The 23,270-nt window shown below is 42.5% G+C and overlaps 1 protein-coding gene across 1 annotated transcript; it reads left to right on the forward strand.

The window, feature by feature from the left end:
• Positions 1 to 15,100: 15,100 nt before the first annotated feature.
• On the forward strand, positions 15,101 to 16,276 carry mc4r (melanocortin 4 receptor). Its single transcript, XM_062379040.1, has one exon. It carries the CDS (start codon positions 15,265 to 15,267, stop codon positions 16,240 to 16,242), a length of 978 nt encoding a protein of 325 aa, XP_062235024.1. The 5' UTR covers positions 15,101 to 15,264; the 3' UTR covers positions 16,243 to 16,276.
• The last annotated feature ends 6,994 nt before the right edge of the window (positions 16,277 to 23,270 follow it).

The following is a 23,270-nucleotide window of genomic DNA, read 5'->3' on the forward strand; positions in this document are numbered from 1 at the left end:
TCGGCCAACATCCGGTCTCTGCAGAAAAAACTGCACAACGCATCTGTTATTAGGGTTTTATATTTTTGGGATGAAACATTGGACTGGTTTGGGAAGTACTGAAGAATCTATTGATATTTAACATTATTAATATAAAAAAGAGGAACAAACAATTTATACACTTAAATCTAATGAGGACACATCACATGTATAACCTGTGATCAGTAACACAATCATCATGTAGTTGTTGTTATCGTTTTGGGGACATTTGTCAGCACAAGCTATTTTCTGCTCTGTTGTTCAAATATGTATTTTAACTACTTTACATCTGAAAGTGAAACGTTAACGTTCAGCAGAATTCATTTTCTGAAAAGTGCTTTTGATTATCAGCCCGTAATGTTGTAACCATCCAAGGTAGACGCACCACAGAGGACGTTGTTAAATGCTCCTGCGTAGGTATAACTCCCCCCCCACCAAAAAAAACCACACACACAAATACACACTTTACTCTCTGAATCAAACATCAGTGGAAAAAGACGAAAGAGAGATTTACCTCCAGATTTACCTACCCCCCCCCCCCCCCCCAGCACTTTTCATTCAGCACCACCCTCTCGCTCCTCATCTGTATTCTCACATCAGGTTGCCATGGCGACGCAGCCCACAGGCCTGATGGAGTCAGAATCAGACGCTGGAGGAAAAAATGTGGATTCATTATTTTTTAATTTTTTTAAATCCACCGCAAACAGAATTATACATGAAGGTTTTAAAGGGAGCTGACTGACACCTGGATTTAACCCTTTGTTATCTATTATTCACTGATTCACTGATCTCCTTCCCCCCCCCCCCCCACGTGTTTCCTCCTGGTGTTATTGTTTCCTTTATAAGTTTCCAGTTGGCTCATGACAGAAGTCCAATAATTGTGAATCACGCTTCACCGTCTTCCACCGTCCGCTGCTGCGTCACTCCCACGACCTCCTGCCGAGCGCCGGGGCCGGAGGAAGCTGAGGATTTAAAGTTGGAACATTTCTGAACGATGCCGATCTGATTTCAGTCTTCCCCGTTCCTCCGTCGACCTCAAACTTTGGCGGCTGTGTTGACGAGGAGGGAGGGTTTTCAAACCTCGCTTTTCCACGTTAGATCGGAGAAACCGTGTTTTTCTTCAAGTAGGACATTACGTGTCCTACTTGAAGAAAAAGTTCAGTGTTGTTGTTTACAGCTCATCACCAACAGATCTGGAATCTCCTCGTGTTTCCCAGTGGACATCTTCGTCTTCTACGTGTACGGCTCCTCCTCCTCCTCATCCTGAGATGTTTGTGTTCTCCCAGTTTCACGTGCGTCACGAAAAACATGTTAGATCAGATGAACCTGAATATTGATTATATGTCTCCCCCCCCATGTGTATTATCAAGGTCTATAGATCGTGTCCAAACCGAAAGTGATTCTCCCTTCTTACTATCTGACAAGTCAGTGTTATAATAACAAAGAGCACAGAGCCGACACACCACTGGTTTTGGTTTTGTATATAGAGCTTTTCCACTCTAAGGCTTTACAGTACAGTTTTACATTCACCCATTCACACACACATTCATACAGAGCATCTAATTGCAGCACTTGTTATTCTATGAGGGTGTCATTCAGGGTTCAGCATCTTGCCAGAGGACACTTCGGCATGCAGATGGGTCAGACAGGGGATCGAACCGCTGACCTACAGATGGGAGGACAACCACTCTACCCCTCAGCCACAGCCGCCCACAGGGATGAAGCTGAATGACGGCTCGGAGGCAGATTTCCCGTCACCAGCAGCCACGGCTCCGATCTCTGGTGGAAAGCCTGAGGCCAGAAGAGCGGAGCCAGTTAACTAGGGTTTCAAATGTTTTCTGAGATGGACCCTGCAGGGATAGACTCCGCCTCTCGCCCCAAGCCCCTGCAGGGATTGGCTCCAGCCTCCCACCACGTTATAGCGTTTGGGGACGTCCACGTACATTTCTCCATATACCTATGATTTGTCCTCACACAGATGACCTCCCTGACGTCTGCTGATCTGTTTGTTTTTATCAGATCATATGTCGTCAGCCACTTGTTGCTTAGGAACATTTTTGAAGTCGTTCACATTAAGGTTTGCGTCCTGCGGCTCCGAGCCGGTTCCGTCTCGGGCGTCCACGCCGGCCGCTCATTAGCACCGGCGTGTTTCCCAGTAATGTGTTGGCTGAGCGCGCGTGCCCTCGGTGCTAATGAGCCCATAGCGGCCTGTGGGCTGGAGTGATCAGACAATATGACCAAATTACACCTAACGTATGAGCCCGAGCTGCAAGGGAAAGATTAGATGAGGATCATTTTTTTATTTTTCACAGTCTCATTTATCCCACCACTAAATGGACAATATTCAGAGAGACTCTTCCACATCTTGATGTTTTATTAACACTCTGTGTTAACCGACGTGTCCACCTCTCCTCGTCTCTTTCCTCTCCGTCCAGCGGAGTTTGACCTTTTGTTTCCTCGCTGACGGCCTCCAGAGCTTTCAGAGCTTGATGGATGAAGATCCCAGCACGAACCAATATCCTCCTCAGACCGATGCTGTGGGCGATAAACCAAACCAAACACAGACCTGCACGACTCAGAGGACCAGGCGTGGTGCAGTGAGTCTCAACACCAAAGTGCATCATGGGAAACTGTCAAACGGACTGAAGACGATACAGGAAAGAGGCTTTTTATTAAAAATCATTTTAATGTTTAATGGAGGAAATGAAAATGAGTTAAATTGATTAAAGGTAATTTTGTCTGATCTGAGTTTCATGTGTTTGTTCCACAGTTTCATTTGATCTGGTTAGTTTCGGGACTTTAGGGACTTAAGAAGTTTGTCTGAAGTACGTGGGCGGTGTCTATACTCGTCTCTGATTGGTTTGTAGAGGGGGTGTGTGCCTGACATCATCCTGCTGTTCAATAAACTGACACAACCTTCTTACCGTGATTCTAGAGCTGGATCTTTCTACCTCAGAGCGTTTTTTACTTCATTTCAGATTCCATTACCTTCCTCTCAAGCGTCTCCTGGGTTTCAGTGAGAGTCGACTCCTGACCTTCAGCTCTGCCTCTGATCTCAGATCCATGCTCTCGCTTTCGGGTGTTTATGAAACGCTGCTGTCAGAATAACCCGACCAATAGAACGGCAGTTATGATCAATAACACCGAGTTAAATGAACGAGGTTTAACCAAGGAAATCTTGCTTCAAGAGTCGACACTAATAAAAAAAGGTTTGAATAATGAGCGTCAGGATTTGACAAATTACACAATGAAATAACCGTGAAGCTTTTACAATATTTAATCTACTATAACTCACCTGCTCGGTTGTACTTTGCTGAATGTGACTCGTTGCTTCAAAGTGAAGACACCAGGGATCTTTTCTGTGAGGTGTAAATTCTGACTCAAACAAACCTGGAGGTGTGAAAACACAAATCCCAGTGAGGAGAAGAACTAAACACCTTAAGAAACTGTGTGATTTCCACTTATTGAGTGACAGAAGTCGATGTGTTGTTGTCTTGTGGGCGAGCGCATGTGATTTATGTGATTTGTTTCTTCCCCTTGCTTTTAGTGTTCGGGCCGTGGGCAGCCCTCGCTTATTAAACCTCATTACTGAGCTGCAGCCGACGACCGCAGTTGCCATTTGTTACCTTTATGAAACAGCCTCATCAAATGCCATTAACTTCTCTGCAGCTGCTCAATAAGTAGAAAAGGTACTTGGGAACTGGATGTGCACACAAACAACGAGGAGGTGAACCCAGTCGTGCCGCTGTGATCTTAAAAGACCTCGTCCAGGTTTCAGCTTTTGTTCCTAAAGAGGTTCAAGTCTCTCAAAACCCTCGAACTGGTTAGTCTGAGTTAAATCCAGCTGAGAGGTGGCGGCTGCATCATTACTCCTGAAACCCAGTAAATTACCAGTGGGATCGATTATCTCTCCGATCATTTCCTGTGGCACAGTTCACTTAGAACATGTCATTGTTCAATTTGGGTCATTTTCCTCTTTGGCAGCAGCTGCTCTGCCGTGTGGTTAAATATAATGACACTTAAACACTTCTGCTCGTTGGTGTCACGTGTCGTGGGAACTTTAGCGAGTTGAATTTGCAGTAAGTTCACTTAGTGTGTTATTGAATTATTTTTTAATTTTAGCCGGATTCAATCCAGTTACAGATGTCAAAGTAAACATGTGTTGAGTGGATCCAGGGTTTGATTCAAGGATAATGAGCCGAACCTGTTGATTTAATCTTTAAAACTCACTTAGTGTTGTGCTTATCATTTAATTTATGTTGTTTGGTTTTATTCTACTAAAACTTTAGTGTTTATTACATATTTTATCATCTTAAACTTGTTTTATTGTCTTTTCCTTCATTGATTTGCTTTGGTTTGTGTTCGTCTCATTTTTATTCATATTTAACATCCTTTTTTCTACATAACATGAAATGAATAAGCGTTTTTCAGCAGAATTACATTACATTACATTTACACATTTATAGAATACTTCATGAGGACATTACTCTCAAAGTGTGTATGTGTGTGTCGGATGATAAAATGACTCCAGAGTCGTCAGGAGACTGATTCATCGTCTTTGCTTAAAGAACTAAAAACTGTTGAGATAAGGTGCATGAAGAACACTAACATAATGTAAATGGCTGTTGTGCAGAAAGTCTCTTCATCCTCTCTGGTACGAGGTGATCTCATCTGAGAGGAAGCTGCAGATCGGAGGCAGTGCTTGTGTGTTTGTGTGTCCCCCTATTTTGTTTCAGTGTGTGCATGTGAGGTTGTGTGTGTGTGTGTTCTAAAGGTCAAACTGACCAGTGTGTACTTGGTGTGTCCTGCATGTCTGTGTTTGTGCGTCTCTCTTTAATGAAGCCTGATTTCCTGCAGCTGAGGAAAAGAACAGGATGAAAACCTCTGGATGATGCGTTTTAGAGTCGTCACGTTGCAACAACATTAAAAAAACATTGTTCTCCGATGTTCAGACACAACTTCCTATTTAAAAAGAGTTTGATAAACAAACAGGAAAAACTGAAAACTATAAAGAAGGTTTAAGGACAATGTTAGGAATGAAATGGACGGGAACATAGAAACAAAAATACAAAAAATTTAGATGATGGGGGTGAAAGCGTTGAAAAACTTCAGGATGAAGGTCTTGAAGATGAGTCGTTCTTCAAAACTCTTGTCTGATTTAGGAACTTTTAAAAGTGAACATTAGATTATTTCATTTTGACTTGAAATGATAAATAGACCAACAGTACAACGGTACTGAGCACAGAGCAGCACTATAATGACGTAAAATACAATGATGAGGTGATGACATTTTATATTGGACTAACTTCACACATGTGATTTCCTGCAGAGAGAGTTCTTCTTACTCTACGACTCAGGGAGGGAAAGGTTGTCACCATGGAGGCAGCAGCTACTTTGATTTGTGGTGGGGCTGCAAAAAGTTCTGATGGGATGAAATGGAGTGAACTGACTTGGCATTGTACATTATCTATCTATCTATTCAATGGAAATAGAAGATGGTACTCTGATTGGTTTATGGGTGTGTATATATGATACTTTTCTGTTCCTCCTCCTAGAGTGTGAGCAGTCTTCTTTGAGTGTGTGTGCCTGATTGATAGCAGGTTGAACCTGCTGATTGGCGTGAGCCGCCTGATGGCTGCTCCAGGATTGGCCAGAGTGAAGAGAGGAGCCTACTTGAAGCACTGACTGACTGCAGTCTTCCTCTCCACCGATTCACTCACATCCAACTGGGACCAGTGTCTGGCTGAAGTATTGTTTTGCAGCGTAATATAGAACAATCCACCATCTGAGTTTGTTGTGTCATGGGAATTTCTCAAGTCATTACAATGTCTTTCTGGAAGTTTATTCTACATCTGCAGATGGGCATCAATGTACAAGACCATGGGATAGATTTCACACAATGAGCAATGACATACAAGAAAAAGCAGCACGTTAAACATCTCCTAGCCCCTCCTAGAGAGGAAACAAATGTTATCCATCAACCTCTTTGATGTGTAGAATAGGTGATCAATATCTATATATACCCCTAAACGAAAATACCTGGTGGCACTGGCCTGCTTGGGAGTGGGAAGAATGGGGAGAAGCACCACATGTCACGTCTCTGTTTCCCCTCGACCAGGGGCTTAACAGTCTTTAAATAGACCTTTGAAACAATTTCTGTAAGCATGCCTTTAAACACAAATAGCTAAACACAAACCACTGTGCATTTAAAAAATGTTTATCAATAAGTGTGTTACCTATACCAGATCAGCTTTTAAAACGCAATGATGTGCTGGACCCTGTCCCAGCTATTTACACAATATATGCAAGAGCAAAGAAAAGTCAATGAGATACAACCAAGTAACCTGGTTTAAAGAGTATGGCCAAATAATAATAATAATAATAATAATAAAAAGTAGTCTTCATTGGAATATTTATGCTTGTTTTGAACAAACAACCCTTGCCTTGATATTAATGTGATGATGATGTGGGGCATATATAAATCATGTTGTAGATGATATGTCATTATTTCCTTAGAAACAACAATCATACATTTCAAACAAGAAGGGTCCTTTTATGTATTGATCGAACATTTATCATATAACATTTATTGGTCCAAACTTCAAATGAAATGAACAATGAACTAAAAGTCAAAATTTGCATATAAACAAGCAGGTCGGTTGCTTATCATGATAAAAGCCTGTAAAGAGGCGATTAGATAATACAAGGGGAAATATTTGTGAGGCATTTTTGTAATCTGTAAAAATCTGTATAACTTTTAGTCATGTCAATGTTTGGAATAAAAACATTATTTAGTTATATAGTTTATTATTTTATTATTTTATAATAAAACAGTTTAAAATATATTAATATAAAAAGACTTGAAGGCAGTAGGTAAAATGGGTTGAGTGAGAATGTTGATTAAAACCTCTTAAGAGGCGGGTGAGATTCACCTACAACGCCTGCCTGAGACATACCCAAAGTATATTGAAAGCTGTTCTTGAACCATTTGGAGTACATGCATGGTCTTGGTCTCTTTTGAAAGGTAACATTCTGAACCTCCCCCCCCTAAAAGTCACTTGATGTGCTTCTGGTACTGAGTAAATGCAGTTGGCACGCAGTGAAGTAGAAGGTTTTTATTTCCGCCTGAATATTTTTTAATAAACCGATGCCTGCAGATGACTCTAGCTGGGACTTATGAGCTGGAAAACACAATGGGACCCTAGCATGAAGCCTTGACTAGCCCAAGTTCAAATTTGATACCAACACCAAAGGAGATTCATATTTGACAGTTTTTTCCTGAGGGCATGTCTCTTGCGTTTTCCACAAAGGCCATTTGGAGACTCCAAAGGACCCTTTGTAACCATGGTAAATAGGCTAATTTTAATCTCATACATTTGTATAAAGGAGACAAAACAGCCACACAGTGAAACACCTCCTTTGAGAGATCATAGACATTGGTGCCATCTTTAATCAGCAGGCTACTGCCTTTGAGTTCCTTTGGTGACCAGAGAGATCAGAGACATTGGCAGGTTACTTGACTGACCACTGAAGAGACACTTATCAGTTTTATCAAACAGTGCAAGATGACAACAAGTCAAGACAGCTCTACAAGTCAGGCACCAGGAACACAACGACAACTCGATCTTTCAACAGCTGAGAGAATCATGAGTGTACAAGACAACTGCTCCAGCAGCAACACTGAGCTAAACTCAGTGAATACAACGGCAGACCTCATGCATCAATTGAAAGGCTCAGAGTCAAATATTATGAAGCTGTTGGTGGAGAACCAAGCTCTTAAGGAGGTACAGAGAGAACTAAAGTCTAAGCTGAAGAACATGGAGATGATGTCGCTCATTAAGGAAGATGTCCTCAGGGAAAGAGAAAAAGTAATCGCTATTATCCATAGTGAGAAGGCCGCGCTGGTTGATAAGAATGATGATCTCATTGCCAAACTGAGGACCGCACAGAATCAGGTCCGCGACTGCAAGACTGCCTGTAACCTCAGAATCGACTACCTCGAGGGTCTGGTATGGAAGGGTCAGTCGGAGAATTCCCTCTGCTCTAAAAGAACCAAGGAGCTGGAGAGTCTGGTTGAAGCCACAGAGAAGAAGTGGCTCAACGTGCAGGAGGACTTGCAAAAAAATGTTGAGCTCACGGAAAAACTGAGAACCGCAGAGACTCAGTTCCGCGATGGCAAGACTGCCTTTATCCGCAAAGTTGAATTCATCGAAGGTCTGGTATTGCGGTTTTCCGTCTGCTCTAAAAGAATCAAGGAGTTGGAGAGTCTAGTTAAAACCTCAGACCTTAAAGTCAACACTCTGCAGGATCAGCTCAGGAGTGAGCAGGTGGAGAAAGATACCTGCCTTCAAAGAACCAAGGAGCTGGAGAGTCTCGTTGAAGCCACAAACCTTAAAGACAACACTCTGCAGGATCAGCTCAGGAGTGAGCAGGTGGAGAAAGAGACCTGCCATCAAAGAACCAAGGACCTGGAGAGTCTCGTTGAAGCCACAGACCTTAAAGACAACACTCTGCAGGATCAGCTCAGGAGTGAGCACGTGGAGAAAGAGACCTGCCTTCAAAGAACCAAGGAGCTGGAGAGTCTCGTTGAAGCCACAGAGAAAAAGTGTCTCAACCTGCAGGAAGACTCACAACACAAAGTTCGGAAGATGGAGGAGGATATTAAGTCCCTCATCGTGAAGTCTATTAAGCTTCAGGTAAGTGACATCAGCTCAGTTTTAGTTGAACAATAACTTGTTGCATTGTGAGTTTGTTTCAGATTTAGACTTTTGGAGTGAAAATAATGAAACACGTGTCATCTCTGTCTTTTCAGGAGCTGGCCCTCATGTCAGACAGCGACAAAGCCAGAAGAAGTGAGGAAGAAAGAAAAGTTCAGAAGAAGCAGGAGAAGACAGAGAAATTACAAAGAGAGACGAAGCTGAAAGAGAGGGAGAAACAGGAGAAGAAGAAGCAGCAGAAGATAGCGAAAGAACTAATAGAGAAGCTGAAAGGGAGGAAGAGCATGAGAAGATAAAAGCTAAGCTTCCCTGCTAAATTTCAACATCATCAGGAGGACACGCCCCCTTCTCACTCAGAAGGTGGTGCAGGTTCTGGTCCGGGCTCTGCTCATCTCACGCCTAGACTTCTGTAACTCCCTCCTGGCAGGTCTACCTTCTACTGCCATCCGACCTCTGCAGCTCATCCAGAATGCAGCAGCTCGACTGGTTTTTAACCTAACTTCACTCACACCACTCCGCTCTGCTTCGGCCAATCGGCATGTTGCTCCTTCACTGCTAAACACTCATCAACATCACGACTGTTTGCTGTCCTGGCTCCTAAATGGTGGAGCCAGTCTGTCGGTGCATGTGTTTGGGATTAATAAATGCATCTTATCTTACATGTTGAATAAAAAAAAAAAAATACTTACAACTTTTTGAAACTAACACTTTAGTAGCACTTAAATGGCACTTACTCATATCACTTTGTAGTTTTGCTTTAGTTTGAGCCATTTTGCGACGCCCATTGAAAGTTCATCCAGAAAACGTACATTTTCACCAATGTCCAACCTTATGCAAATTTTGGTAAGACTTTGAGTACGTTAAAGCAGAGGAAACCGAGATTTGTTTCATGGCCGCAAAGGTTAATTCATATTGAATGAATAATAATAAAAAAATAAATAATAATAATCATTACAGTTTCAATAGGGTCTCACCTGACCTTTCATGTCAGTGCTCGGGGCCATATTACAATTTCAATAGGGCCTCCCACTGTCAGTGCTCGGGCCCTAATAATAAACACAATTTCTAGGACTGCACATGCATCGTTTTGCCTGAAAAAAAAAAATAATGACTGAGGAAATATTGACACATAGAGCTGTTCATGCTTGCACTCTGATCACGAGACAGAAGATTGGTGGTGATAGGACAATGCACAGTGGAGTTATGACAACATGGTCTTCTATGGCGAAGGATGAACCTTGGCCATACTTCAATGTTTACACGGTTTGAGGAAATGTCAAATTCTGAGAGAGAGAGAGAAAGAGAGCGAGAGAGACTTCACCTTTGCAAGTCATAAAGATTACTTTGATCTTTGAACACTGACACTGCCGGAGTGGAGTTGTTTGTTTACAGCTCAGCATCAAAGGATTCATGGCCCAGAAGATCGTGTTTTTATTGGCGCGTAATCAAACTTTGACACCCCGCCACGGTCACAACGTGTGATGAAAAAACGATCTTTTAAAAATGTTTTATCTCCATCTTGTTGTGATGTTACTGATCTCAATTTGAAGTTGATCTGATGATAGATAGATAGATAGATGGATACTTTATTAATCCCGTGGGAAAGCCCTGGTCCAAGTACATCAAAGTAAAAATGTGGAATATGGCCAAAATGGCAACTAAATGCAAAATAGCAGGCTTCCTGTAACGTTTTTCCAATTGCACCCAATACTTTTTTGTTTGTCTGGTCATGATCAGTGATGCCAGTAATGCGTTACTCTAATCTAATCTTTTTTCAGTAACAAGTAATCTAACGCGTTACTATTTCCAAACCATTAGATTAAAGTTACTTGTCCAAGTCACCTTGCCCTCCTCACCACCCGCCGGAGGATCGGTGTGCGGCACGCCTCAACGTTTTTTTGGGGGGGAGGTGCTCGTCCGCGGAGCGGGGGCTTTCCTTCTAGTGGGCCTCGGAGCGGTGTCCGTCTGCGCTTTAAAATCAAGTAACTTTTAATCTAATTTAGTTACTTTTAAAAGCAAGTAACTTGTAAAGTAACTAAGTTACTTTTTCAAAGTAACTATGGCAACACTGGTCATGATACAACTGTGTATCGATTTTTGTGAAGATCCGTCAATGTGAACACGTTCCGGGGGTCTCGGGGGGGGGGGGGGGGGGGCACCATTGAGCCAATTTGCGACGCTTTTTGAAAAATCCTCCAAAATACGAAAATGTTCAGCACTTTCTAACTTTTTCCCAAGTTTGGTAAGAATTTGAGCATGTGATAGCCCTCAAAAAGCCAATTCATTTGCCTGAATAATAATAATAATAATAATAATCATTACAATTTCAATAGGGTCTTACCTGACCTTCGTCTGTCACCAGGGAGGAGGCGGGGCTCCATGACCTGATGACAAACTTTTGACGTAAAACAAGGTTAGCTGGTGATAATGAAATAGTTCTTTACCTCAATGAATCCCTCCCGAGGACACTGTGCGTCCCTGGAAGTACAGAAAAACCTCATTATGATTCCATCTCCTCATTGTTCTGCAGCCTCCTCAAGAACTTTCTCTCTATAAGTAGCTCTATTTCAGCCTGTGTCACAACGTCAGACTCATTACTTCCTCCTCGAACTGCAGCTCAGTGACTTCCAGGCTCTTTAATGAATCACTGTGTACACGTGGATCAGAGCAGCTCAGCGAGGAGACTTCATTTTCCTCATTTGTCGTTTCTCTGCTTCATCAGCTGCTCCTCATCTTTTTTTCACAGTTGTTCATCCCAGGATATGGCGTGTTTCTGTGTCAGGTTAAAACTCATGCTGACTGTATTTATGTTGTAGAACTTTGTGATGATTGAATTCACGTTTTGTCATTTATCAAGTTGTTGTATTGCAGCTTTTAACTCTGTGTAGGACAGATGAACAATAAACTGACGACCAAGCAGACCATAACATCAGCAGAATATCCATGAATACCCTGATTCCACCTTCGTTTATCAATCAGAAAGTAACGTTTTACGTCCGACTAATTGTAAAATATTTTTTTTCAGCATAGATCGTTTAGGTGTCCAGAACAACATTCTAAAAGTCCTAAGAAATCCTAGTTGAGGAAATATGTTAAATTCTCATCAATCCGCGATGTGTGCCTTGAAAGTACAGATCATTTTTTGTGATACAAGTTTCTTTGAAAATTAATTGTAATATGCAAATGAGCTATTTACTAATTGAATATGCCCAAAATACACTCAAATAGGCTTAATTTGTTCCTTTACTCCTAGCCCAATAAAACTTTACATACTAAAAGTATAATTGAAAAGTAGCTTTTTTTGTATCACAAGTTTCTTTAGAAATTAATTTGAAAATGTACATGAGCTCCACACTTATTGAATATGTCCTAATTTGCATAGGGAGAAACACCATTAATATGTATGACAAATACTTCAGCCCAATTTTCAACCAATCATCCCACTGCCAATGTTGATGCCTGGCTTGGTAGTGCCTGTCAGGGGTATAACCCCCGCCGGTATAGTCTTCAGGGTCACAGAGGCAGTCTTTTGGGTCCATATGGTCACTTCGCCCTTTCCACTCCATCATTTGGTAAAAGACCTGAAGACTATTGAACTTTGCAGCTGTTGACGTTGGAGGGAGAGTTCGAGGCTCCTCTGGAGATGAGTCCTGAGTTACCTAATCACAGAATCGCCTGTATCTCAGCATACCCAGTGATTCATCTTTTCGCCCCCATGGACTATTAGAGTCTGTTCTGTTCTTCGTCCTTTTCCCCTTCTCCATCTTAAAATGTGAAGTCCCATTTCTCTGTATCTCAAGTTGTTTATCAGATATTTTTTCATTACTGACGGATGATGAGGTTCCCGTCGTTCGATCCTTACCATGGTAACAGCAGATCTAGTAGAAAGAGGAGAAACAACCTTGACTGGTTTCTTTTGTTCACAGCATCTGATTCATCAGTGGATAAGATTCACAGGATGACTAGAATCCACGTTTTTGTACATTGGTGTAGTACTATTAAGTATACAAATACAGGTTTATGTAGTAGTAGTGATACAAGGGCTTCTCCTGGCTATGAAGCAGATTTTAAACCTGCACCGTTCAGGAGGAGCCGTGAGTGAAGATTTCAAATTTTCCTGTTGTTGTGATCGAGTCCCGGACGATCTCCAGCTGCTTCTTCACAATCAGAATCACAGACTCACTTCATGTCTAAAACCAGGGGAGAGAAATCAACTGCTGGAAATAAACACGTCAGTTTATTTACACTGAATAATCGCAGCTTGTTTTCACAGCTTTATATGAACAGAGGATTTGTGGAGTGGATGTTTGTCGTCTGGGCTCAAACTCAGCAGCCGAGCTCAAAATAAAGACTCACAGTCGATTCCAGGTTATTATGTGCTGTTACTTTTAAGTGCAGACAAAAAGTAATTCTAACTTTTGTACTCAGCACACTTAAGAATACTTGTGTACCTGCTAATGCATAGTAGTTGAAAATCCATTATGTAAAATCTCTCAGCTTTTTGATTTTTTGATTTCAGAGTCATTTCTGCTGCTTTCAATGAAGGAAAAATATGAATATAAATGTGCTTGAAGCCTCAAGTTATTTGATTTGTCTCTAATGAAGCAGTTAAAAGAAGTATTCAAGATTAACTTCACTTTTATATGTGTGGTTGTGGAACTTTGGGAATTAGTGAAAGTTTGTAGAAGTGTTGAGTTCTTTTATTTGTTATTAAATGTGATCTGAGAGAAATACAGTGCTCAGCTGAACGTCTTGTGGGTCGAGACACTGTCGGTTGCTGCAGGGTGTCTCCGTCCTCTCGTCACATGCTGGTTGTGTAACTTCATGTTTGAAAGGTGTCGTCTATGCATCCAGTGTGACGTCTCCACCCCGGCCTTGTTATCTGTGGTGTCAGGCGATTCATGGAATGAGGGGAGTTCGGGGCCCAAGTCGAGGAATGTGCTCGATTCAGCATAATTTCACGTGGAATATGAAAGATTCACCGTCCGACAACATGTTTCATATCAGAATCTAAACTAAATAAGATTCATTACAGCACAGCGAGTGTTTCTCATGTGGAAGCCCGACTCCTCCTTCTTACGTGGATCGAGTGAAGACAGTGCTCTTGACTCTTCACACTTGAACCTCGAATAGAAAAACCTCTATTGTTCAAATCTTCCTCTTCCTCAAGACGGACGCAAACATCACAACCTTGATGCGATGAAGACGAGGCAGCTTTTCTGTTATGAAAGAGAGACTTTGAAAAAGAAAAACCTTCACTCTGAGAATTGAATACGGGATGTTATGGTTTATGTAAGCCACTCAGTGACATCATGTTGTTCAAGTTTATTTTTAAATTATAATATTAACAGTGAAACTACTATACTTACTAAGCAGGTTCTCAAAGCTCAGAGCGTTTCACGGGTTTGTCGGTTTCAAAGTCTCCAGCTCTATAGATTTAATTCTAATAAACAAACTTTATTTGTGGAAACAAACTCAAATTAAATACGGATGAATATTAAGCTCATATTTGAAAAGTGGCCAGAAAAACAACAATTTAAATTTTGGTGACTTTACGTATGAAAAAATATTTAACCCATAAAACTGTCAGTGGCCACATGCTTCGGATGCGTCCTTTGCGATGAAGTGGTTGTTAAAAGTACATCCACTAGAGGGCAGCACAGAGTTGATGGTTTCTGACGTCGCCCTCTGCTGGTCGTTCGGATGTAAGCAAGTAGCTGACAAACTAAAATGAATATTTAGCAGCTAAAGAAGTGGAAGAGCTTGTAAACATATTTATGATTTGCCCTCTGGTGGCAAAAAAAGGATTCAATGAATGCAGCTTTCCCTGTATGACATAGTAATTAAGTAATTTATTTGTATTCATCCGTATCTATCTCTATCGCTCTATCCATCCATCATCTACCTTTCTATCTATCTCATATCCTGCGATGTTCCTCAAATCCATTCATTCTTATGCATCAAACCAAACTGTGCTCCCTCTCCCACCTTCTCAGGCTGCTGATAGGGCGAACGACTAGAGGGGAGTGTGTGTCAGAGAGAGAGAGAGAGTGTGCGTGTGTGAGAGTGTGTGTGTGTGTGTTTGTGTGTGGTATAACAGAGAGAGAGAGCGTAGACCCCAGTGTAAAGTGAGGATCTGCCTGCGTTCACACAGCAGCTGCTGAGCTCTGCTCTCTCTGCCGCTCACGTTCCTGCTCATCGTTTATTAAACACGTTCTTCTTCCTCCTGCAGATCCTCTACTTCACCCTCCTCATCGGGAATCTTCAGAGAACATCTCCTTCCCCAGTTCTCACTTTGTGAGAGGAGAGAGGAGAGAGGAGAGAGGAGAGCGCTGGGATCGTCCTCGGCTCAGAGCAGCAGCAGACGTCTGGAGGGAAGAGTTTCTCTAAATGGGAAGAAGAAGAAGAAAAGCTGACAAAGACTCTCTCCTTCTCTCTTGAGGGCATCTACGTTGTGGTCCAGAAGATGATTGACAGCCGTACTCGCTGAGACCAGATGGACAAATAAGGACAGAGATCAGGAGACACTATGAACACGACAGCACATCCTGGTCTGAGCCAAGGCTTCCACAACTGGAGCCAAACCGCGTCACCGCTGAACGAGGACTTCTCCTCTCAGGACAAGGACTCGTCGGCCGGATGCTACGAGCAGCTGCTGATCTCCACCGAGGTGTTCCTCACTCTGGGCATCGTCAGCCTGCTGGAGAACATCCTGGTGGTCGCCGCCATAATCAAGAACAAGAACCTTCACTCGCCGATGTACTTCTTCATCTGCAGCCTCGCCGTCGCTGACATGCTGGTCAGCGTCTCCAACGCCTCGGAGACCATCGTCATCGCGCTGATCAACGGAGGCAACCTGACCATCCCCGTCACGTTGATCAAGAGCATGGACAACGTGTTTGACTCCATGATCTGCAGCTCCCTGCTGGCGTCCATCTGCAGCCTGCTGGCCATCGCAGTCGACCGCTACATCACCATCTTCTACGCGTTGAGATACCACAACATCGTCACCCTGCGGCGGGCCATGCTGGTCATCACCGGGATCTGGACCTGCTGCACCGTGTCTGGCATCCTCTTCATCATCTACTCGGAGAGCACCACGGTGCTCATCTGCCTCATCACCATGTTCTTCACCATGCTGGTGCTCATGGTGTCTCTGTACGTGCACATGTTCCTGCTGGCGCGCCTGCACATGAAGCGCATCGCGGCGCTGCCGGGCAACGCGCCCATCCACCAGCGAGCCAACATGAAGGGCGCCATCACCCTCACCATCCTCCTCGGGGTGTTCGTGGTGTGCTGGGCGCCGTTCTTCCTCCACCTCATCCTCATGATCACGTGCCCGAGGAACCCGTACTGCACCTGCTTCATGTCCCACTTCAACATGTACCTCATCCTCATCATGTGCAACTCCGTCATCGACCCCATCATCTACGCCTTCCGCAGCCAGGAAATGAGGAAGACCTTCAAAGAGATCTTCTGCTGCTCTCACGCTCTGCTGTGTGTGTGAGGCGTGAGGCGAGCGACGACAACACGACAACACGACGCCAACCAGGACTTTGATGTTTGGAGCTGGAGTCGCTGCAGACGTCTCCCACAGTCGCTGTGAATGATTGATGAGAGCAGCGGCGCTCTCCTGTGGCGCCGTGAGTCAGGATTCTGAGGAGGAATGTTTGAGTGACGCAGAGTGTCGCTCTGTGGACGAACGCTCTCACTGCTCTGCTGCTCTCAAGTGCAATTTGAATTAATGTGACCAAAACGTGTTTGAACAAACAAACAAACAAACAAACGGTGTTTCATTAACACATCGCTCATCCGACCGGCTCTTTCCACCTTCATGTGTTGTTTAAAGTTAAATCAATAAAATCTGTCATTGTCATCACTCCTTCTTTTCCTCAAGATGACAAACTACCTCCATGTGTCAGAGTTGAATCCTCCTCTTCACAGGAGCCAGGAGAATATGTGCACTTTATTAGGAACACCCCACTCAACGTGTCAGAAGCTTTCCTCTGACGCTCTGCTCCGCGTCCACGTGACATTTCTGCAGATTTCATTCACCCCACCATGTTGTCTGGCTGGAAGTGAAGATGGTAAACGGCCACATGGTCGGTAACAACATTCAGATTGTGGGATTGAAGTCCAGCAGTCTGACGTGGTCGTTGCTTCTGTAGAACCGTCCACGCAGCGGTTGGACGTGTTGAAGCTGGAGTCATCTCAGCGTGTCTCTTAGCCCCCCCCCCCCCTTGTCTCCTTCTTGTCTCCGTCGTCCTCTGATGTTCGGGGTGAAGATCTCACACCAGTGTTTCCCGCTCGGATGTGAACGTGAACTGAAGCTGCAGACTTTAAGCTTTGCACTGCTGCCACCTGATTGGCTGATTGGATCATTAGGGAGCATGTGTTCCTGGTGTTTATAAAGTGTAAATTCCTTTTTGTTTGGCATCCCGATGAATGTAAAGAAAATGTGAAACAGTTTTAGTTTTATTTTAAAGTAAAAGCCATTTTTTATGTCTGTCTTAGATCTCAATCTTGAGACAATCTTCTCAAAGGGTATTTTAAATGGTATTTTACCAAAATACACATGTAAATATGTCCAATTATAAATCTATTAAAGACTATTTTGCGTCGGGGGGGATTTTGAAAGCTGCTCTGAAAGGATAATCGCACAAAGATGAGATTTAATGTTGACGTTGTGATGTATAATGAAAAGAAAACCCTGCATTTGTGTAATTTGCCTCTTTGCTGCTGCTTGCCTGATATCGCACAGGAGTTATTTATTGATAGTTTTCTCAAATGCAGGTTTGTACAATTGTGAAATCATTACAACAACAAGGGTTATGTGTTGTTATTGTTATTATAAATGTGAATGTGCAAAACAGATGATTCAGAGAATGATCCTGAAATGTGAATAACTTGGCTTTTTGTATTGATCAGGCACAATAACACAACACCTGATAAGTGTTTCTGGTTTAAACTCAGATTTATTTGTACCTGTGAACAAACAGGTGATGTAACAGGTGAAGGATGAAACTCTTCTACCTGATCATTGACGTGTTTCTTGTGGATCTTCACCTCAATTTAATGTAACGTAAGATTTCTTGTGAGCAAACTTGATGAAACTCGTCTGATTTCCAATCGAAGCTCTCGTGAATTTGTGCGTCGTGTACACGTTTGTGTGATTTTTTGCACATGTGTGTTGTGTCTCACTCTCAGCATGTTAATGTGACTCTACAGAGATCTATTTTTCCTCATGTTCACGTAACAGGACGGGTTCCAATGAGTGTATTTCCATGTATGTGCCGTGTGACCTGTCGCTTTTTATCCTCGCCTTAAATATGTTGCACTGTGATGTAAAGACACAATCCTCTGTGACCGTGGTTCACCAACCGATCTTCTGTCTTTATATTGGAGCAAATGCTATTTTCAATATTGCCTTATTTATTTATGCCTTTTTAAACTTGAAGCGCTTTTGAAACGCACAAGAAAAAATAAACCAACGTGCACGGGTTGTTCACCTGGTGTTCTGTGTTCAGAAGCTTCGCCTTAGTCTGAGTCATGTGCTGCTTGATGACTGCATCCTCTGTAAACTGCAAAGTGACTTCAATAAAGCTGTTTGTCGGCCGGGCCTCAGACTTTAACCTTTACTCATTGAGCTGTTGACTCTGCACCGATTCAGACCTGAGAACAGCCTCACGCTCAAAAACAAAACGAGCAGTGATAACAGAGTCAAACAGGGATACCTGTCTTCAAACGTGCACTCACACAATCACTGTCTGCAACTGTATATATTTCATTTTTCATGAACCTGAGCCACATGTTAGCAGCTCAAACTCTTTCCAGAGGACGAGAAGCAGGATGAAATAAAAGCCTTCAGGGTTGTTTTTTTTTATTTGTGGTTAATAATTTAAACCTGCAGTAAACAACTCGATTTTATAAGTCTGGAAAACGATTCCTGTGTGGTTCAGGTTTCAGCCTCGAGAAAACACTTGTTCAATACAGCTGCGGGAGCATCAGTGCAACAAATGGATTCTAATTATATCAAAATTAATGAGATCCTCATTGACGTCTTAGGCCGTAATGGAGTTGTAGATTTTGAAAAGAAGCTGAGAAAAATCAGGGATGTTTTCTAGGACCCTGGCGAGGGAGCATCGCTTTTAATCAAATCTGCACAAGCTGCAGAAGAGACAGAAATACACACAAACAGAAATGTCAAGGAAAGAATTTTGATTAAGGATGAAAAGCCTTCTCATGTATCGCTGCAGATGCTTCTGTACTGAGAAGCTTTCAAAATGATAAATATCAGACAATATTCAAAATGCTGAAATTAAAGGGCTTCAAGGATCGATGAGAAACAATGAGTGAAAGTAACAGGATGTCCACGTTATCAGCAAATTATCAAACTAGACGAAAAAGAGAATCCAGACTGACAAGTGAGCCGTTGTTTGGAAGGAGAACTAAAAAAAATGTTTGCAGAGATGAAAAAAACTTTATTTTCACTCTATCAAACCATCATTTAAGGTTTGAAAACTTAGTTCCAAATAACAGTCGACGTTTCAAAGTTTTTTTTCTCCTTTGTCTGAACACAGACGCTTTTCTCCTCTCGTCAAGGCTGCACGGTGAATGTTGGTTAACGCAGGATGAGGCAACGACTTCCACGTTCACCGCCGGTTCATTCATCTCAGCTCGAAAGTTTCCATTTGGCTCCAGTGGTTCTAGATCTTCCACTTGTTCTTATCACCTGATTGGATGAGTCACCTTCACCGAGAAAGCTTGATGCCAATGACTTGTCAAAGAAAAAAGCACTGATTGCAAATTAGAGTTCAAACGGGAGTGGACGGTTTCTCTTTTCAAACTGATTGTTCGGAGGTAAAAGAAAAAGCCTCAGATTCAGAGGAGAATTCGGACAAAGACCTTATTCAACTTCTCATTCGACCAATCAGCCGCTCTGACATCCTGCGGTGAGTCAACTGACCTTCCGCTTCTTTTCTGCACATAAATACACACAATTAATATTTAATGCAGAAGAATAGAAGCGGAATCGGTTCAAATAGTTTCTCTGTTTTTTCTGCTAACAAAGCCGGCAGACGTAATAAACCGAAAGATTTTCTTTCATAGAAAGACGAGTGGAGTGAGACGTTATGTTTCAGCAGCCTTGGTAAATTATTACAACTCTACTCTTGAGTGAAACAATTCAGGAAAATATAAGATTATATAAATTACCAAAGATGGGACACGACAAACTTAACAACTATTTCCGACACTATAAGTATTTATATGAATATAACAGTCCAAGTCGAGTCACTTAGCAACGCTGAAAATGTCACGAAGACACTGATTCCTCAACGTTTCGTCTTTTAATGTCTCGTCCACTTCAAATACAAAGTTCCATTAACATTTAAATTAAAGTGAATGTCTGAGATTCCAGCCTCATGATTCTTACTCTGATTTTAACAGGATGAAAATGTGTCTAAAATAATACGGATACGAGTTGTCACCAGCACCTGAGCCTGATTCAGTCAGATTAATAATATTATATATTTGTGTTTAAGTAAATATGGACGACACGTCTCCAGCTCCTCCCACCATCCAAAGATGAAGCCGAAACATCCCGATATGAACGCTGCCATCTTGCCCTGATGAGGTAATTGGACGATGTGTTAAAGAGCCGACCAATCACGTGTCAGTCTCGTTCATGTCCTGTGCGCTAACATGGAGGAGGCAGGGTTTGTGATCAGGGTTTGTGCCAGCCACCAGGGGGTGATTGAGACGCTTTTGGCTTCACTTTTTGGGAGCTGTCATGTCGGCCATCAAACTAATGACTAACAGTCATATGTCACTTTAGGTTGATTCCACTTGGACTCTTCATGTTCCTCAAATTCTTTCTCTTCGTCTATTTGTATCCATGTGAGAAACTTCCTGTGTTAAGTTCCATGATTTCCTTGAAGTTTCCCAAAAACTTTCTGAACTTCTGAATCCACTTTGCTCGGTGTCAGTGAGGCGACGCTTCGTCTCCTTCGCTCCTCAGACTGCGGCTCAGCATCTTTACACCCGACTCCAGGATCCTAATAAGTTTACGGTGAAGCCGCGGTATCACCGGCTCCAGCGGCGTCTCGACTCGCCGCCTCCCATGCATCATCCCCACTCTGCATCATCCACACTCAGATCACCGCTGACATCATCAGTTCTCTCCCAGCGGCGTCTCGTTCTCTACACGTGATTTACAACCTCTCCCTCCTTTTTGTTTCCTCCCTTGCTTTCAACCACAGCGTTACCCCCCCTCTGTCCGGCCTCGGGGGGGTTGGTTAAATTAGCAAATGTTGAATCTACTCTCGTCAGCTTTAGCCACAGGAGGAAATAATAACAGAATTTACTTCCAAGTCAGGTCCCTCTCTATTAAGTTCAATTAATACTGAATGGTAAAACATGCATGTGCACTGTTCCGTGTTCTTGAACAGAAACGTGTCACACTGAGATAGTACTAGCACTGGAATCAAGATATTCATTATTATTTGTTGTAAGATGTATTCAATCTGAGTCATTTGTTCTCTCCACAAAACTCAGAAAACCTGTGAACTCATTGTGTAGCTGAAAGACATCATGGGGGGTAAATTGTCGACCATCTCCATCCCATGGGGGGGGGGGTGTTAGAGTGTGTTTCTGTTTGAGTTGGTAGGACAGTCTCCATAACAACGCAAAGCCTGGCCCGAGATGTCATCAGATGAATCCTGCCAGTGGCCCGAGTTCCTGTTGTTCTCCTTCTGAAATAGATAACCAAGCGCTGGAGAAGCTCGTCTTGAAGGTTTCACCCACACACACGTGGATCGGACAGGAAGAGTCCACATGATACACACGACAGAGGACATGACACACACACGTGTGTTTGTGAGTCTGTGTTGTTATGATCCTAAAACAGCTGCAGCTCAGTTAATCACTGCACTCAGGAGGTGTTGAGGTTTCACCAGGTCTCTGAAGGGACATGAAAACTTCTGAGAACAACTCCACACCTATGTTATTTAGTTTTTAAATATACATTTATACACGACTCACTCTCAGTGGACAGAGTCCTGTAGAAATCAAGTCCATAGAAACGTCTCTGCAAACCCAGTGTGACTCAAACCGTGTTTCATAAAACCTAACGGCTGGAGTGACGTGTGCATTCACACACCGGGGGAAGAAGCTATTGATTGGTTGACCCCATCGGCGCCTTAAGCTCAGATATAAGACTCTGCATCAAAGTGTACGTGCGGACAAACCACGGAGGAAAATTAAAGAGATCTCCTCACTCCAGCAGATCCAGCATCAAGCCCACTTTTTTATTTTCTCGTCTCTCTCTAGAAACCAAATCATCGATTTTTCTCAGGAAGAAGAAAAGTATTGATTGTAGAAAACCTGGTTCTCTTCTCTCATGAGTCACAGGTAACACCTCCATCGTCTCTCCAGCAACCGATTATCAGGTGTTACTCCATGTGCAGTTTGAGTACTGTGTCAATTTATGATATATATATATATATATCATAAATTGATATATATATATATCAGTATCATCACTTGTTTTCTCTGTAAATGTAATGATTTTCTATGTGATATGGCTACGAGTGTCTATTGTTTGTCTAGTTCTATGTCCACGTTTTATTGAATTCTGCAGAGAGGAAGCATCTTTAAGATCAGATAAGATAAGATATGTTAAGATAAGATAAGGTAAGGTAAGGTAAGATAGGATTAAGATAAGATAAGATGAGATAAGGTAAGATAAGATCATCTTTAATTTGTCCCACAAAGGGCACTTTGCAATATTACAGCAGAAAGGTCAATTTTTTTTCGATTTTAAAGTCGATTTATTCTTCATTTTAAAAACCTCATGTGTTTGATTCAGCTTTATTTTTTTAACTGTTCATTTCTGAAATCCACCAGAGTTCTTTATTATTAGAATATTATAGTTTTATTCCATTTCTCTTCTTCTATGGTGCAAACTGCTGCTCCAGATGTAGCGTTGCTCTTATAAATAAATACAAAGATCTTTGTAAGATACTTATTTAAATCCAACTCATTGTTGAAACTCAACACATTTGCAGGTAGGAACATCCAAATCCCCCCCCCCCCCCCCCCCCCCACACACACACACACTGTTTGCTGGCAGCTGCTTATTAACACCAGAAACTTCTGTTTGCTGTGATGAAAGAGTAATTCAGGCAGAAAAGTAGGAGCTGGAGACTTTTATCTCCTCTTCCTGTTTATGTCCTTTTACTCTGTACTGAAATAGGCTGCAATTTACTCAGAATGTAGTCACGATGTGGAAATCTCTCAGATCTCATCTTCTGTCCAGGTTGTCGTCTTCTCTGTGTCATCACATGTCAGAATCCTCATCAGAAGCTGTAACATGTGAAGTCTCACGTGCAGCTTCTCGTGATCGCTTCAGGAACATGTTCGATAGCAGCTAATGTTTGCAGCTTCTACTTTACTCTGTGGAAACAGTAAACATTTTATTCTCAGCTGTGAACCTTCCTGAGCTGCTCGTGGATTCACGGCTGCACCGCTCCGGCC

The sequence above is a fragment of the Platichthys flesus genome, chromosome 21 (assembly GCF_949316205.1).
Source record: "Platichthys flesus chromosome 21, fPlaFle2.1, whole genome shotgun sequence".
Taxonomy (NCBI): domain Eukaryota; kingdom Metazoa; phylum Chordata; class Actinopteri; order Pleuronectiformes; family Pleuronectidae; genus Platichthys; species Platichthys flesus.

Excerpts from the sequence above, each read along its gene's own strand:
- mc4r (XM_062379040.1), top strand. The coding sequence starts at position 15,265 with ATGAACACGACAGCACATCCTGGTCTGAGCCAAGGCTTCCACAACTGG.